We start from the raw sequence: 18,149 nt of genomic DNA on the forward strand, positions 1-18,149 counted from the left end.
AAAACATAATAAAATAATTCTCACGACGTTTCGGCCACAATGCAAGCAGCCATCTTCAGGTGGAGAACAGGTCTGTCGAGAAGGCAGAGTCTGAATTCAGACTCTGCCTTCTCGACAGACCTGTTTGCGTTGTGGCCGAAACGTCGTGAGAATTATTTTATTTTGTTTAATTTTTATTATTTTATTATTTTCCTTCTACGTGACTTTACCGAAAGAACCAAGAAGATGAATCCCTGCAGTCACGAAAGCTTTAAATCGAAACTCTTGGAACCTTTTTTTTCTGCATTTTTTACGAGAATGAGAATTCCCCCCTCCCCCCACCGATCGCGTGTGTGCGTTGCTAGGGGCAACCACCGGTCAGCTTTCTCACGCATGCACAGATGCGCGCTTTGGCGCGCGCTCAGCGTAGTGATATAATTAATAGTACTAAATTGTTCATTTAACTACTTTAAAGTTGACGGATGTGAAATACGAATAGCGCTGGCTCACCACTGGACTTATCGCACGGTATCTGGGTACTTTTTAAAACGGAAACCCCACGTTTTGTGAGTTAAATCCGTCGAAAGTTGAATCCACAGACACACAGACAGACAAAAAATTACATATATAGGGAAGATGGCTGTCAGTAAAAAGACAAACAGGTTCCGAAAGTTGTTGGCATGGCATGCAAGAGATTACCTTGAACTTGGGTGTAAAGCGTGTAAATTCCTGGTGCCAGTTGTTGAGTGTAGAGGCAGGGGAAATGACCAAGAAAGGGCCCCAGATATTTTCTCTCTGCACACACACACAGAAATACCACTTTTACGTGAGCGAGCCGTTCAGGAAAAAACAAGGCTTTGTACTTATGTTAATCCAGTTTTTGCAAGTGGTCGCTGATTCACTCTGACCCCACACATATGAACCCACAACAGACAGATGGTGGAACATGTTTCATCCAATATAATCGTCCAACATCTGGCCCTGTTGGAACAATACCGCTGAGATGGCTGCCCTTCCAAAAATTGCACTTGGGACACGGCCTTCTTGGGACATGCGAAATCACCAGCCAGATCTCTCTGCTCTGCCCACTTGAGTGGAAGAAATTACTGCTTCACTAATGAATCGTGGCTTGAGGAACCTTGCATGGTACAATGAACATCACAGTTATCATAACATTCTTATATTTGCTTTCCCATCACCATACATTTGAAATGACTAAGGGTCACAGCTTGATAGCTTAACTTAGAGTTCCAGGAGAATGAGGATTCCAGCTAGGACCAGTGACCTTGATCTGAATTTCTCAATGATAGGTCCCAGAAATCTACAGCACGGCAGAAGGTTATGTGAGAAAATCGCATTGATACCCTCAATAAAAACTGGTAATGATGTATTTCATAGAATGTAGGAAATTTGAAGCTGTTCAAGATCTTGGGGCCATGCTGGTGGCTGCAGAAGGGAACACGTGCACAAAAGGCAGATTCCCCTATAGCCGTACAGACTTTTGGGGTAAATGCTGTTTATACAAGTACACACAAGAACGAACGCACGGACATAGTAAAGTTGCCGATCCTCTCAACCTCCAGTCCCCATGCCTCTGCTGTATGGCTCTGCTACTGCTCGTAGCACCACACGTCCATTTATCCCTTCTCTGAAAGTGCTCTGTATACATGTGTAGTGACATCGCTGGATGTCATCAGGTTGTGGGTGTAGTACCAGTCCTAGAGGGGCACGGTGTGCGTTGAATAATAGCGCTGGATGGCACCATGCTGTAAGTGCAGTGCCGACCCTACAGAACATGGTGTGTGGGTGCCGACCGAAGGGATAGGTCGCGTGGGGCCAGGGCACTCTGGTTGACCCGGGAGGACACGTGACCGGTTAAGTTGACAGAGGGGCCGCAAGAGGGGGCCGAGGGGGGGGGGTCACGTGATTGGAACCCAGGTCCTTCCAGAGCGTTCTGGAAGGTGGACGTGGCCAATGGCGAAGAGGGCCACGCCATAGAGAATATAAGCCGGGTCCCGAGAGGGACCGGGGTTGTTCATCCCGGGAAGAAACCCTTCGTCTACGATATCTATTCTATGAGTCTTCCAGCACGTGGACCCAGGCAGATACTGTTGGTCCCGGGTCCGTAGTAACAGTTACGTGCTAACTAGTGTAGTTAGCTGGGTGGTCACCACCCTATGTTGTTTTCTGTTAAGGGGAAGTTACCCTGTCTGTTGGAACTAAATAAAGTATTGCCTCCAAAGACTACGTCTGCGACTCAGTTGAATCCATTACACGTGTGATTTAGCTGTGCCCTCGGGCCAAACCAAGTGTTTATTAAAATGAACAATACGGTGCATCCCTATTTATCTATTTATTATGTAAAAGGGAAATTTGTGGATATTTGTGTCTGTTCGAAATGTTTAGCATACTACCCAAAATGCGACAAACTTGAAATTTGGCATGTGGGTAGCTCCCATACTGGACACAATGTAAAAAGCATAAAAATTTGAATTTTGTATTTTGGGGGGAGAAATGACCATGAAGTGTATGGTGTCAACCCGCATACAGGACTGGCGAGAATCGATATCTGGTGAGCTTTTGTGGTATCGATTAAACGGGAATAGGTCGATTCTAAAGAAATCTACCTTAGATTCCTTTGCTCGATTTAAAGAATCGATTCTTGGCACGCGAGTGTAAGTTTTTTTTTACACCGCGCGTTGGGTTTTATTTTAATTAATCAGGTAATGATCTATGTTTTATTTTCATTTTTCATTCAATTGCTTAAAATATATATAATTACATGAATTATGAAGAAGGGTTATTGTGTGCAAACGTTACATGTAGCACGTTAAACATTTTCCCCCTAAGTAACATGGCTAAACGGTACAATGCCAATGGGTCTTTTATGTAAAAAATTATTTAGGTAAATTATTATTGCAAGTACTTTTAATTCTTACCTATAAAAGTAATTTTTTGTCTGTCTGTGTACGTAACTTGCGACGCTTTAAACTCACAAACTGGGGTTTATCATTTCTAACTTTAAAGTAGTTAAATTGACAATTTAGTACTATTAATTATTATATTACTACACTGCGCGCGCGCCAAAGCACGCATCTTCGCATGCACGAAACGTCGTGGTTACCATAGCAACGCACACGGGCGATTGGTGGGGGCGGGGAAAAATTATCATTCGCTTTAATGCAAAAAAAAAAGACAACGCTCAAGTAATTCTTCAAAGTATGATGTCCTCTTCTCCCCCTCCCACCCCAATGTGTGCAGTTACTACTATAGTCAGTATATACTGCTGCAGAGTCGGTAGATACGACTATAGAGTTAGTAGATACTACTATAGTCAGTAGAAACTACTATTGAGTCAATAAATACCACTATAGATTCATTAAGTACTACAATAGTCATTAGATACTACTGCAGTCAGTAGTTATTACTGTAGAGCAAGATACTCCTGCAGATAATAGTTTTTTTACCCTTTTATCTGGCAACAAAACTGACACCTTTTTTTACAAGGAGTCATGTTTGCATAGACCACAATGCCTGCAGTCGTAATGCAAACAAAAAACATAACTCTGATAATGTATGGTCCACACCCGAGACAGCTTTCCTTAGAGCCTAGTCTCACATGGTGTTGGACCAGATGACGCCAAAAGGCGCACAACTCAAAGACAATGCACCATCAGAGTTTGAGAGCTCGGGGTAAGCATTTACACCATTGGAACCTCATTTGCCAGAAGCAAAATATGATAATTGTTTTTTTACCCTTTTATCTGGCAACATTGGAACCATTGAGGTTCCAATGGTGTAAATGCTTACCCCGAGCTCTCATACTCTGATGGTGCATTGTCTTTGAGTTGTGCGCCTTTTGGCATCATCTGGTCCAACACCATGTGAGACTAGGCTCTAAGGAAAGCTGTCTCGGGTGTGGACCATACATTATCAGAGTTATGTTTTTTGTTTGCATTATGACTGCAGGTATTGTGGTCTATGCAAACATGACTCCTTGTAAAAAAGGTGTCAGTTTTGTTGCCAGAAAAAGGGTAAAAAAACAATTATCATATTTTTTCTTCTGGCAAATGAGGTTCCAATGGTGTACTCCTGTAGAGTCACTAGATACTACTCACTCTATTGAATGTAGGGTGTTTAGGTATGCATGCCTACGTGGGGGTAAACATCTTTTTTGAGGGTGGCGGAGGGGTCGACAATTTTCGCAAACCTTTTAGATCAACTATTTACCACCAACTTTCTATAACTTTTTTTGTTGACGGACAAATGGACAAACAAACCGCACGCCGACTTTCACAATAGCTTAGTATTTGTGTATGTATATGTTATGTTTTTAAGTTTTGAGAAGTTTGTAAAATATTTTTCCCCCGTGCAACGCAGGGTACTTCCTGCTAGACGCAACAACACGAAACTAACTCTGCACTTGACGTTATGCAAAGGTATGTGCGGATAACTGTGTGTGACGTGATGCAAAGGAATGTGCGGGTCGATTCAATGCATAGCGGCCGATGCAGGGAAGTTTACAAGGGACCGCACCTCTGCCAGATGTGCGAGCAGCGCGATGCTCTGCACTGTTTTCCCCAGGCCCATCTCATCCGCCAGGATACCGTTGATGCCCTGCAGGATAAGTGCCACACAGACACAAGTTAATTGACCGATTTGCAGCACTGATATATTGTACATTGTCACTGCTGGATATTCGATGATTTGATGCCATCGACTTAGTCTTACTATTGGACACCCACTGTCAACAACAAGTGGGGCAACACCGTAGCGAGATGTTAACTACCTCGCCTGGTATACAGGCGGTGTTCGATCCCAAACCCGACGTCTGTATATTTGGAGTTTGCAGTCTCCCCATGCTCGCGTGGATTTTTCTTCGGGTCCTCCGGTTTTTCCCTCCACATTTAGAAACATGCTTTTAGAGTATTTGGCTGCTATCAATTACCACGTGATAAGCCACTTCGTTGGGTAATTATTTGTGTTCTTAGGTTTTTTCGGTAAAGTCACGTAGAAAGTAAAATAAAATAAAAACAAAAATCACGACGTTTCGGAGGCAACACAAGTCTCCGTCATCAGGTGGGACCGTCACAGCCAGATTAGCTGTATCAAGTGAGGCAATGATTCAAGATGTAATCCCTTAAAAGCGAGTTGAGGGGGGAGGGAGAGGGAGGGGGGAGCTATCCGCCAAGCTGTCTCTCCCACCACACAGAAACAGCCACATGAAACTCCGACCAAAACCATCACGTTACCATACATAGCTGGCGTGACCAAAAAGATCTCCAAAATTCTAAACAAACATAAGATCCAAGTCCGATTCAGTACAGTGCATAAAATCCGTGATCTGATTCCATCTGTGAAGGATATCGTTCCTGACTTACAGTATCCTGGAGTCTACAAATTGAGTTGCATTTGTGGTGATTGCTACATTGGAGAAACGAAACGTCATGTTTCTGATCGTGTCCGCGAGCACAAGTCAGATCTGAAACACGGCAGAACTGATTCTTCTGCCGTGGCCGATCATTGCTACAACTCGGTGGGCTCTCATGAAATTGTCTTTTCCGAGACCAAGGTTCTCTGCAAACCTCCCGGCTACCATCAAAGGTTTGTACACGAAGCCATACAAATATACAAACACAGACATAATTTCAACCGTGATGATGGGTACAAACTTAGTAATCATTGGAAAGATGTTATCAACCACGCAAAAAAGACTTAATCACAAATTTTTTGGACCATCTTATCTGACAGGCACTATTTTACTGTACTTTACCGAGTGTTAACATCCCCAGTTATTTTAACAGTACTCTCTTCATTGTTCAGCCAGCATTGGTATGAACATGGGCATTTTCGTTCTTTTGTCTATCATGTGTATCAGACCCCCCACTCCCCCTCTCTCTCCATTGTGTTGGCGTGTGCAGTAATTGGCCGCTTGCGCACAAGCGCTTCCACGTCCGTCGCCCACCCTTTTGGCCTCGCCCCCACCCCCCCCCCTCCCTCCCGATACGTTCCATTCATTGGCTACCATAGTCTGATGAGCTCCCCCTAAGTTTGTACCCATCATCATTTTCGTTCTTTTGTCTATCATGTGTATTAGACCTCCCCCTCCTCCTCTCTGCCCATTGTGTTGGCGGGTGCAGTGGCTGGCCGCTTGCGCACAATCGCTCCATTGTGTTGGCGTGTGCAGTAATTGGCCGCTTGCGCACAAGCGCTTCCACGTCCATCGCCCACCCTTTTGGCCTCGCCCCCCCTCCCTCCCGATACGTTCCTTTCATTGGCTACCTTAGTCTGATGAGCTCCCCCCTCCCTCTCCCTCCCCCCTCAACTCGCTTTTAAGGGATTACATCTTGAATCATTGCCTCACTTGATACAGCTAATCTGGCTGTGACGGTCCCACCTGATGACGGAGACTTGTGTTGCCTCCGAAACGTCGTGATTTTTGTTTTTATTTTATTTTACTTTCTACGTGACTTTACCGAAAAAACCTAAGAAGATGATTCCTTGCAGTCACGAAAGCTTCAAATCTAGAATTATTATTTGTGGCCAACTCGCTTATAAAAAAAGAGCTAAAAAGCTCAGTGGGCTTTACCTGGTAAAATAAAAACAGTTTTTAGTGTCACACACAAGATCAAATTAATTTAGCAAACCTCTGAGCAATAAGCCTGTGTTCCCATCCCCCTTCATTCGATACCTGACTGCAGCAGGGCAACACAACCGGCGAGGGCAGTCGGAAAAAACTCCCATCTGCTCATACCTGCTCGTAGAGGTTGGCCAGCCAGTTCATGCCCTTGAGCTGGTAGGCCTTGAGCTTGCCGCAGAAGAAGGAGGGCTGGGGAATGTCCTCGCCGGCCAAGATTGAGGGGTTCGCGAGGCTGTAACTCTCCCCGAAGCCGGTGCCCGACGCGTCGGCCGCGCGCAGTGCCGCCAGCCGGCTCTCGCTCGCCTCGTCATCAAAGAGCCGCGTCTGCACAAGCAAAAGCGGGCAGGGGGCAATCATCGGCGTTGTCATTCAGAATCAATTCCTCCTATACAATAAGCAAATCACAAAGCACTCACCATAACTATCACTGAATTCATCATGGGACCTCCTCTGACAGTACCAAAATGAGAATAGGTTTTTTCCCCTTTTTTCTGGCAACAAAAAAACACCTTTTGCAAGGAATCATGTCTGAATTAACCACAATACTTGTGGTCAGAATTAAAAAAACACTGTTAAAATATGCATTGTCTTTGAAACTGATTGGTCCACACCAGAAACTTTTTTTTGAGCCTCTGGTCTAACACCGTTTGAGACGAGGCTCAAAAGAAAGCTGTCTCTGGTGTGGACCAATCAGTTTCAAAGACAATGCACATATTATCAGAGTATGTTTTTATTTGCATTCTGACCACAGGTATTGTGGTTAATGCAAATAAGATTCCTTGCAAAAGGTGTTTTTTTGTTGCAAGAAAAAAGGGTAAAAAACCTATTCTGTCACTGAATTGTTGTTGCTAGGCGCAAGCTCGGTGTTTTAGACCTTTGGGCCTGTGTTCGGAAACTGTGCTAAAAACAATGCCCCACACTTGCATGAAAAGAACACTCACTGAGCAGAATATAAAGCTACACTGCACTAAATTCACCTCGAACAAAGAAGCTCTCAGCCTCCCAAACATACAACTGTCAGTGGACAGGAATGTGCAATTACCCCATTGAAAACAGGTCATGAGGAATTAGTACATTTATTTCAGTCACGTGGAAATTGTAATTTGTAAAATTATGCATAAGCATCTAAATAAGGGAACAGTTGTTATGTTCTGGTTATAGTTTTCAACCTTAACATTACCCTTTCGTTGATATTCATACTTCATAAACACAACATATGGAGACTGAATGTTTTCTGCAGATGCTAGGCAGGTCATAGGAGGCATATTCAAAAAGCTTTTGGCTTTTCGAATACGCGCTCTGCATCGCGGTGCTTTGTGAATCCTTACCCTGGCCTGATGGGCCTGGAAAGCTTCTTCAGCATTGCGTAGAGCCCGAGCCTTGTAGAATCCGCTGTCTGTGACGACAATCGTAGGACATCAAGCGGCAGCCAGATGCACCATCAATACAAACATTTGCCCGGACATCCGAGCAGCCAAGTGGTCTGCGCACCCCTCCACCGACAGTTCAAAGTACACGTTACAGAATGTGGGGAAGAGTTAAAACATAATAACTACATGCAAACACAAAATCCCCATGTGACTACAGTTGCTTAAACAGCCTGAACAGAACGTGTAGAAGACATATGAGCAATCTTGAGAGTCAGAAGAACAATGGCAGAGGAGATGGAAGAATTGAAAAGGGCTGATACTCTGTAGGACGCTGCGGTGGGAATACTGTGGTTATGAATGGAGTAGGCAGAGGATTAATGTTTGTATGTAGAACTTCTTTCACCCTCTACGTAGCCAACCATGCTAATCGGAGAATCAAGGATGGAAGAAGATATTTATTAAGTTACAAATAATGGCAGAGATGTGCGGTTGACTTGATGTGGAGGATGTCGAGTGAAGATGGCAAGTGACAAGGGAGAGGGTCACGAAACAGGAGGAACAAAGAAAGCAGGAAAGTTGCTCATGCCTGCTGATCAAGATGTCACAATGGCCAAAGCCGTTGATGCCACCCGCTAATCGGTGGGGCAGTTTGGGCGACTGGGCTTTGGGGGCGTAGGGAAGACGTTTATGGAGCTGAAGAGAAGTGTTGGGTTTCCGGCACCATTCGTGCTCCTGCAAGGGCAGCCTGATATAATTTCAAGTGTTTCTGCCTTGACGTGGTGATGAATTTTGAAACGGGACTTTGATGGCTTTCCGGCCTGCGACTTTTAACTTCGCAGATGGAAGGGGTGAACCAGGGGGCAGACAGACCGGCCTCGGGATTTTTGGCTGGCCATCGAACAAAGACGGTCACGGCATCGCACGCTTTCAAATGCGCGTCTGCGGCCATCTGGAATGCTCTTCCATCCGATATTAGGAAGCCACTGGAGCTAATCAGTTTAAAATCTAGATTGATAACTAATTTCTTTAGAACTGCTTTTTGTTTAACACGTAGGCTTTCGCGACCAATGTTATTCATAATCAACGTTTTTGGGTTTAGATCGCGTTATTTATAAATGTGTCGTAACCCTCCACCACCCGACACGGCCAATCAGTAAAAATGTGTCACGTTGACAAAAGACAAATAGTTTACTGCTTTAGCCCACCGGTGTGTTGAACCCACAACATTTACAATCTGAGTACGACGTTTCGCTGGTAATTGCATCCAGCATCATCGGGCAATTCGCCAGAATGGTGAGGCTCTGCTGTGTCTACATTACAATTCCTTATAAGGGAAACAAACACTAACTGATTACTAATGTAGCATAATCACAATAAAACACATTCCAAATGATTACTAATCTACAACTCGCATCGTAACAATAGCCTGATTACTAATCTAGTATATAATTACAATCACTCCCCCCTTGAATCTTTGCACCTGATGAGTTAATGAGTTAATGATGACGTCACCCTGCTGCTGCTCTATATAAGAACGGGAGACACAGCAGAGCCTCACCATTCTGGCGAATTGCCCGATGATGCTGGATGCAATTACCAGCGAAACGTCGTACTCAGATTGTAAATGTTGTGGCTTCAACACACCGGTGGGCTAAAGCAGTGAACTATTTGTCTTCTGTCAACGTGACACATTTTTACTGATTGGCCGTGTCGGGTGGTGGAGGGTTACGACACATTTATAAATAACGCGATCTAAACCCAAAAACGTTGATTATGGACTGCTTTTTGTGTTCAGTTTCTTGCCCTTCTTCGCACTGCTGGTTAACACGGTTGGCAACGTAAAGTGTGAAAGAAGTTCAACATACGTACATAGAGCATGAGTAGGAAGTTGGGGTAGTGGACATCCCTGGTGGGAGAGAACAGTTAGGGGTGCCGCAGGTAAGCGATGGGCATTGGTGTGCTGGGATCTGTAGGGTTGGTCGACGTTGTGCATTAACCGTTGCACATTGCCACCCTCACCATAATCGTCGCGCGCGGGGTCCAGCGTGACGCCCCCTGGCAACTGGATAGGCCTGCTGGGCGTCGAGTCCTCCAGTTTCCTCAGGATCTCGTCCTGCTCCATGTCCATCGCCGTCTTCCCGCCAACGAAGTGCGCGTACAGCTCCGTCTGCGTTATCAGGAAGTTTAGCTTCCGCTGCTGGCGCTTGGCCTGCGGGATGGGAGCGGGAGGGGAGCGGGACGGGAAGGACGGGAGCGGGACGGGAGCGGGTTGCGCATTATGGCCGTGTGCGATGGCAGCGGCCATGGTGCAACAAATGCCTTCTCTCAAATGCAATCCTTGTATTTAGCTACTTTTCAACAGAATACGTTAGATTGTTGATTATCCAGCAGGTTCGGAGGAGGAAGGCGGTGCTGGATTTTCAAAACGCAGGATAATCACATCATTATTTAGAATGACTTAACTTTGCACATTGTTTCGATATAAAGTTTTCGTGACTGCAGTGATTCATCTTCTTGGTTCTTTCGGTAAAGTCACGTAGAATTGAAATAATAAAAATAAAACATAATAAAATAATTCTCACGATGTTTCGGCCACAACGCACATTGTTGTATGATATTATGATTTTAGTTGTTGTTACATGCTTCATGGTGTTTTACATGTGTTTGTGAAATTGACATGAATTAACCTAGAGACAAAATGCCTTTTCCCACTTAATAAGTTACTGTATTTACTGGAAAGTACTTACCTCTCTGATCTCGAAGACTCTGCATGGGGCGATGTATATACATGCAGTATTTTCATTGTTTAAGTTGTATGTAAGGTAATACGTACTGTATATAATATTTGACAACAAAATAAAGCCGAGCTACTTTTTTGGTCATGCACACGGTGCCGGTCGCCGGATTGGTTACAGCCTTTGTAGCGATTTTGCTGGTTCAGCCCGGGACCACCGGATAATGTTGGAAGCCACATAATAGCGTGTCGGATAACTGATGATCAACTGTATGTCAAATGTAAGTCTGGCCTCGGTCTTCGGAGGTAATTGTATTACAACAACTGAGTCATGGGTTTTCGTTAAATTCCCTGCTACACTGCATAACAATTAAATAATACATGCCTGTAGCAGATTTTCGCAGTGGGATACTCAACTCTGTATGGCATCTATCATTAAGGAAGTCGCTTACACACATCTCATTGACAAAGGTGCTGTGTTCAGGGACGGAAAATATTGATCATGTAGCATGAAAATCAAAACTAAACATTTTTATCCCTAACAATGGATTATATCATCACAGTATACTGTTAAAGCAGGCAAACACTTCAGATCATGGCCATTATTTATCATGTGCTGCCCTCTCAAGAGGGTAGGCATTAGCTTTTGATGCATCGCTTCAAATTGAGTCATCCTATGAAGAGGACTCGTCCCTTGGCCATAGGAATGTGTAATTCCCACCACTAGTGTTAACAGGAGACAAGTGCTGCCACGTTGTTCATTAGAGCAGGAAATCACCTCTCTCATCTCCTCGTCCAGCTTGCGCTGCTCCAGCGCCTCCTTGTGGGCGCGCCGTCGGTGCTCCTTCTCCACCTTCTCGTAGCGCTTCCAGTAGAGCAGCATCTCCTTGGTGAGGCGGCGCGCTCGCGGCAGCGTCTCCTTGCAGTTCTTCTGTGTCTGGATGGCAGCTCGCCGCACCTCACGCATGCACTGGTGCGCCAACTGCTCGCGCCCACCACACGCAGACATCAGCCGTCGTCCCGCAACACCCCTCCAATGAGAAGTGGTTGGTGCCGCAAAAGCGGGCGTTAGCCGCTCGTTGCACTGGTTCGCCGTTCGAATCCGGCGGGCCGCCCCTGATTAAACGAAAGGCCCACTGAGCTACGTAGATCTTTTTCTAAAAGCGATCTGACCACAAATAAGAGCTCAAAGAAGTGGCTTATCACATGGAATTTTATAGCAGCTAAATACTCTACACGCACATTTCTAAATGCATGCCGCTGCTGGTTAATACTGCAGTGCCCGTTTATTAACCATAAAACACTACACACCCTCTGCTTCAGTGTGGACGTTAAAAAGTCCCGTGACATCATTAAAAAAGGAGTCCATTGCATGCCGACGTCATGCTGCAAATTTGCCAAATTTGAAAATTACCTGCAAATGACTGAACTCGTGACAGCCTCCCACTAGAAAAATAGCGCGAATATCAAACATACCCAATTATAATTCAATATTTTCATTCCGGGCAGGGTAGCGACAACTTTTGCAGTTTTGGTGAGAAAAATGTAAAACATTGTAGGCTGGTGTCATGATACCAAATTCAGATTACTCAAGATATGTATACATCCGCTGAAACAGGAAAAATGTACTCTAAGCACCGGGCTTAGTCAATCGCACGGGTACTGTAGATATGCAATTACCAAGCAAAGAGACACACTTCAGATTTAACAAATAAAAAACACATTAAATTGCACCACTATGAATCCAGGCAATAATGGAAGTGATACAACTTAATATGCTTTAAATGCAGAGCTCTGCCATTGGCATGGCAATGCGGAAAAAGGTCACGGCTTCCTAAACGAGACGGCGACGATCCCGACCCACCTTTTTGGCATTGGTGAGAATGTTGTTATGGGCTGACGACTTTTGTTTTGCGGCCTGCAGAAGAAAAGAAAAAACCCAAACAGGACACTTCAATCAATCCACAGCGCATTCACAAAACAGCTTTGACAAACTGTATTCGTGATTATTCATATTTGATGAGCTCTTGTTAAATCTAAAACGTGGACGAATCTGACACCGGCAATCACATGCAACACGGAGCACAGGTCCAGCACATCACACCGAGCCAACTGGAGCCGGAGCCCCTGGGTGCACCGCTGCCACTGCCGCCACCACCGCCACCACCGCCGTTCTCTCACTTTGGGAATATCTTTCTTGGCGACGGTGAGCCACGCGCGGCGCCGCCGCTGGCCCAGCTGCTCCAGGGTGAGGTGCTTGCGGCGCGACGATGTCGTCGCCGTGCCCTCCTGGGAGAAGCGCGCCACCGGCCGCCCATCCCACGGCGCCGGGGAGCCGCGCTGCTGCTGCTCCTCGCGGCGCCGCTTCCTCATTTTCTTCTTCATGGCTACGGGGGGCACAGAAGCCGCGCGTGGTGGGGGTGCGGGTGGCAGTGTTTTTAGAATGTGCGTGAATGCACTGAAATTTTCTAACCGTACGTAACCAACCATACGAATTGGAGGTGCGAAGAAGAATTACACCAACACGATAGGAGAGTAAACCATAATATTATAGCCATGCTGACGTTAGGAAAAAACGCCACTTTTTCAAATTTTCCTGCTGTGGATTTCACACCTGATGATGATTGCTTGTGTTGCAGTCGAAACGTCGTGAGAATTTTAATTGCTTTATATTATTATTATTTTATTATTTCCCTTCTACGTAACTTTACCGAAAAAACCAAGAATATATAACCATCCTGGTACATTGGAACCTCCCATGTTAGGGCCCTCCTGTATAATTGTTTAAAGCAGGAGGTTGGGAGTTAAATCCCGACCGTACCGCTGGTATATTTGAAGTTTTTCCATCCACGTTTAGAAATATGCATTTAAATAATTTACATTATTTTGCTGCTATAAGTTTCCACATGATAAGCTGCTTCATTGAGCTATCATTTGTGACCAGGTCGCTTCAAAAAAAGAGGCTAATAGCTCAGTGGGTTTACCTGGTAAGATGAAAAATTGTTTAGTTTTATTTGTATATTTTAAGTGATTTGTTTACCTTTTCCTATACTTTGCACTCCTATCGTGTCTTTGTATTGTTTGTTATTGTAAGGTTCTGACCTGCCTCTACTGGACATCTGTGAAAAACAGCTTAATAGCTCATCGGATTCCTCCAGGATAAATATTCTGATTATAATACTGCATGTAGCATTCGTCGTGTCTCAGGTAAAAGTGGAATAGAACCACATATTGCACACTTTCACAAAAACAACTGCCTAACAGCAGGACTCATCCGAAGGAGCCTCACAGACTTTGCAAACCGACCTGGGTAAAAAAACTTGCCATATTATAATCATTGTGAGAGCAGACATACAAAGGCGAGGCACCTTTGAGCTTGCGCTCCTCCTTGGGGCGCTTTCGCTTGGGCCCCGAGGAGTGGCGGTGCGCCTCGTGGTAGCGGTCCAGCGAAGACAGCAGCCCCGCGCTGTAGAACTGGTACTGTTGCAGCTGCACACGGCACACATGGGCGTCACAGCAAGCGTCAACCGCACAGCCGCGGCACCGCCCATCTCGCAAATACCACTCGTCGGCCTTCCACTGCACGTCTCGGACAGGGCCGGATTAAGGTTCTTGTAGGCCCTAGGCACTTCTGAATTTGCAGAGCCACGCAGGCCGGCTGCCTTCGTCTCCCCAGCGCTGCTGGTTGCACACCACGACAGGTTGCCGCAGCATTTCCCAATAACTGAAACAATTTAAACGAGGCTCCCTCTAGTGGGGAACGCCAATGCAGCTCCCAATCAGATCGCATAGTTCACTCAAGCGTTCTTCGTTTGAAAAACAGTGGCGGACTTATTTTGAGTGGGATCTGGAGACAAATGTGTGATGCGATCGTATAGGATTATGGTGTGGCATGATGGTGTAATGGGCCACGACGGGCCAGTGAGCCATTGCCGAAGATTCATTGGCAGCCTGCAGACCAAGTTTAATGCTTATTTTGCGAAACCAGGTGAGCACTCCAGAGACCAGGATAAGTCTCATTTGCAAGTGGGGCAGTAGTGTCCCTTGGTTAACGTTTTTTATCTGTTTCACGAAAACTACTGTTAACTGAAATAACTGTTAATCTAATATAGGAATTAATTACATGATATTACAAGACAGCAATTTCCACTGCCAAAACAGAAAACGTAATGTAAACAAAGCCAATGGAGGGTTATACGATCATAAATGGGCATCGCTGATTGTCTGAGGGCAAAACTGGCACCCGCGTGCATAATGGAAACATACCGTTAATCTAAATTTTTACGTTAGTCGAAACCAAGGGGTCCTATGGGAGGCGAAATGTTAATCGAAAAACCATTAACTGATGTCACTGTTAACCGAGGGACTACTCTAATCCCAATTCAGTAATTTGCAGACATTTTTACTTTGAAAAATTTGAAGCAATCACTTTTAAGCAAACACACTTTTCAACAAAGTCTGCTTTTATTGGCTAAATAAAACACTCATTCTATGCCATTGCCCACCAAGTTGCCATAGGCGATTATGGTTACTGCGTTGCTGGTGACAGTTGCCGGCAACAATATTCCTAAAATGTCCCTATTTTATCTCGGCCTTAAGTCAGCACCCACGCCAATGTGCCAGTTTGCTGAGTCAACGCTCCAGTGCCACTGCAGCCCAATCAAAAGCGAGGTGTGCTGCCAGTACAGGTGACTCGGTAAGTCTGGGGCTCCCCCTGTGGGTTGCAGCGGCGGTGTCCACACGGCTGCTGCTGCTTAGGCACGTGGCGTGCAGCGTACCTCCTTGTGCGAGCGGAAGCGGCTCTGATGGAGCTTCCTGAACTTGTGGAGGCGCAGCATGTCGTGCAGCTCCTCCTGCGTGAGGGAGAAGGCGGCCTCCTCCCCGTCGTTCTCCGACTCGGAGGAGTCGCTCAGGAGAATACTCTGAGGGCACGCGCCGTGCACACCACAGCCGGGGCATCGTCACAAACCGCTTTTTATTGGAGGAGGAAACTATCAGCCGAAAATCACACAATTTAAAACGTATTCTGAAAAGCACCCTAAGTACATGCTCAACAGGAGCAGGTATGCCACGTGACATGGTAGCGCTGCTTTTTCAGTACTGAGGACCAATTATAAGGTATGTATTTGCCATGTTTCTTAAAAATACAAACGTTTCAACGTTCGTTATTTCTGCTTGTTCAGCTGGTGGCAATCAGGCTGCTGTTCATGAGTCATTGCCTATAAACAATTGGCAGTTCACGAGCATTGCTTTAAGCATGCTCGACTCTGCTGATGAGACACTGAATGTCAAATTAAGTCCAGCGTTTGCTTGTATTAAACCAACGCTGCCGAAAATACACTACGGGCAGGCTGTGTGGCCGATATGATGTGCAAATAATACTTTAACTTTCATGTGGATAGACAGATATGAGGTGGTGTAGTGTCAGCTTGAGTATAATGTTAATTACCACTGTAAATGGTCTCTCGGTAGGGGCATGCCAGGTGCTAGTTACTTGCCATGAATGCAATGCACAACAAGAATTTCAGGGACGCATTTGTATTCCTGAGCATTGTTACACACCACACACAAATGCCTTGTTGTCGACCAAAATTGTAAATATTGAACAAGAAATAAGTTTCACTTCCAAGCCAAAAGCCAAAGGTTCAGCTCTATGTAATATAACAGTGCTGCATTTATCTACATGTACAATTAAAAGTGAGATCCTGCTTCAATAAGTATTGAGGCGGTGCTCATCACCTGTTACAGCCCCAGCCAGTGGTGGTAATTCCACATTCTTATGGTGGGGGCGAGTCTCTGAATAAGATAACCGCGGTTGAATTTTCCATAAAGTGGTCGTCATTTAGTGACTTCAGAGGAATGGATAAGCTGTAGTCGACCTCTGACGAGGATTTGAACTTGCAACCTTCCGATTGCAAGCCGCACTTTCTAATGCTGAGCCACATGGCTAGTTGTACAATATTACATTCAATACTTTTTTTAAATAAATATATATAATATACCACAAGGCAGTATAAACACCGTAGATTCTGGTTTGAATTCCCCCGAGTAATTAATTAATTTGTTTTAGGAACATAACCATGACCAATGAGGGTCTTGGTAAAAAATACCTTCATCCATTTCCGACTTTTCTTCAGCTTACTGAAGTTGTACAATTGCGCCTTCTCAGCCTTCAGTTCTGTCAAGAGAAACACATTCCGCTGTAGCAAGCCAGAGAAATGCTTGCGATGACAAGCACGAGCTGGTTTAGGCCACAACCCCTGCATCTATTCCTTAAGCTTCTCAAATTTACTGGCTTCCAGTTTAACGCTTCCTGTACAAATTCGCTGTCCTGTTAAAAAGCGCACAAATTTGGGGTGAACCGGCAAATGCAACTCCCAGTCTCATCGCGAGTCCCATCTCTCAACTTCTAATTGACAACCTCGGAGTCTCTCTCGAAGCAGACATGGAAAACATCGCTTCTCTGATACCACTCTGGCCGCCTGGAATTCACTACCTCTTCTCTTACTGCACACTTCGGTGTCGGCATCAACCTTGTGCCAGAATGAGAATACTTTTCAATTTTTTTAATGTGTTCTCCCACACTGCTGAATGTCCTTTAAAAGTTCATTGTGTGCGCGTTACAAATTGGTATTTCTCAATTAATGAAACGTCAACTAGGAACGTGGTGAGGACTCCCTACCTGCTGACAGGAAGCCATTGGCCGGCTGTGCGTAGTGGAACTTGTCCGCCACCCTCTTGCCGTGGCGGTCGCCGCCCTCCACCTCCTGCTTGATGCAGCCGAGCCGCGTCAAGGCCCCGGCCTCCTCCACTTTCAAGGCAGCTGCTCGGCGAGCCATGCTCCCTGATGCGCAAACAAACAGCACCCGCCCTTTCATTCCACCCGCCACAGCAAACGGCTTCACACGCGGCAACCGACGCAGCGTCATCATCGGCACATTAACCGGAGCAATTGGTAAAGTCTTGCGTCGTCGTGCAACCACTGCCGGAAGGTGCATGCTATAAGACGTGGTGTGATATCGTTAGATATTTCGCTTGTTTATCAAGGAAAGCCGCACCAAGCCTTCAGAAAACATGTTAAGGAGAGTCCTGCCAAGTTTTTGCAGTAGGGGGTGATGTTGCTTTGTGTAATCCCAGTTTGGTAATTTCTCGCTATTTTTTTGTATTGGGATGTTTAGGTCAATACCAGTTACATTGTGTGTTGTTTTCAGCTATGAGAGGAAGCCAGAGAACCCAGATGAAACCCCATGCAGAACAGGGAGATAACATACAAAATCCACAGGGAAAGGCGCCCAAGTCGAGAATCAAACCCAGACCCTTGTTGCCGCGAGGCGCAAGTGTTACCACTGTGCCACCCTGCCACCCTAAACCATATAATTAGACTCATGTGCATTTTTTCCTCGAGGTACATTGATGACATCAATGT

At 45.4% G+C, this 18,149-nt stretch overlaps 1 protein-coding gene across 2 annotated transcripts in view; it reads right to left on the minus strand.

Moving 5' to 3' along the window:
• Nucleotides 1–18,149, minus strand: part of INO80 (INO80 complex ATPase subunit) — a 99,274-nt gene that overhangs the window by 59,634 nt on the left and 21,491 nt on the right. For both annotated transcript variants that reach the window (XM_078870646.1, XM_078870647.1), the window contains exons 4-15: nucleotides 17,406–17,567; nucleotides 16,834–16,901; nucleotides 15,502–15,645; nucleotides 14,092–14,212; nucleotides 12,905–13,110; nucleotides 12,588–12,641; nucleotides 11,502–11,705; nucleotides 10,009–10,198; nucleotides 7,948–8,015; nucleotides 6,734–6,943; nucleotides 4,516–4,596; nucleotides 679–774 (exon numbers count right to left, since the gene is read on the minus strand). In XM_078870646.1, the coding sequence (XP_078726772.1) occupies nucleotides 679–774; nucleotides 4,516–4,596; nucleotides 6,734–6,943; nucleotides 7,948–8,015; nucleotides 10,009–10,198; nucleotides 11,502–11,705; nucleotides 12,588–12,641; nucleotides 12,905–13,110; nucleotides 14,092–14,212; nucleotides 15,502–15,645; nucleotides 16,834–16,901; nucleotides 17,406–17,567 (1,604 nt within the window). The remainder of the gene's footprint in view (nucleotides 1–678; nucleotides 775–4,515; nucleotides 4,597–6,733; nucleotides 6,944–7,947; nucleotides 8,016–10,008; nucleotides 10,199–11,501; nucleotides 11,706–12,587; nucleotides 12,642–12,904; nucleotides 13,111–14,091; nucleotides 14,213–15,501; nucleotides 15,646–16,833; nucleotides 16,902–17,405; nucleotides 17,568–18,149) is intronic.

Source organism: Lampetra fluviatilis, chromosome 30 (assembly GCF_964198595.1).
Source record: "Lampetra fluviatilis chromosome 30, kcLamFluv1.1, whole genome shotgun sequence".
Taxonomy (NCBI): Eukaryota; Metazoa; Chordata; class Hyperoartia; order Petromyzontiformes; family Petromyzontidae; genus Lampetra; species Lampetra fluviatilis.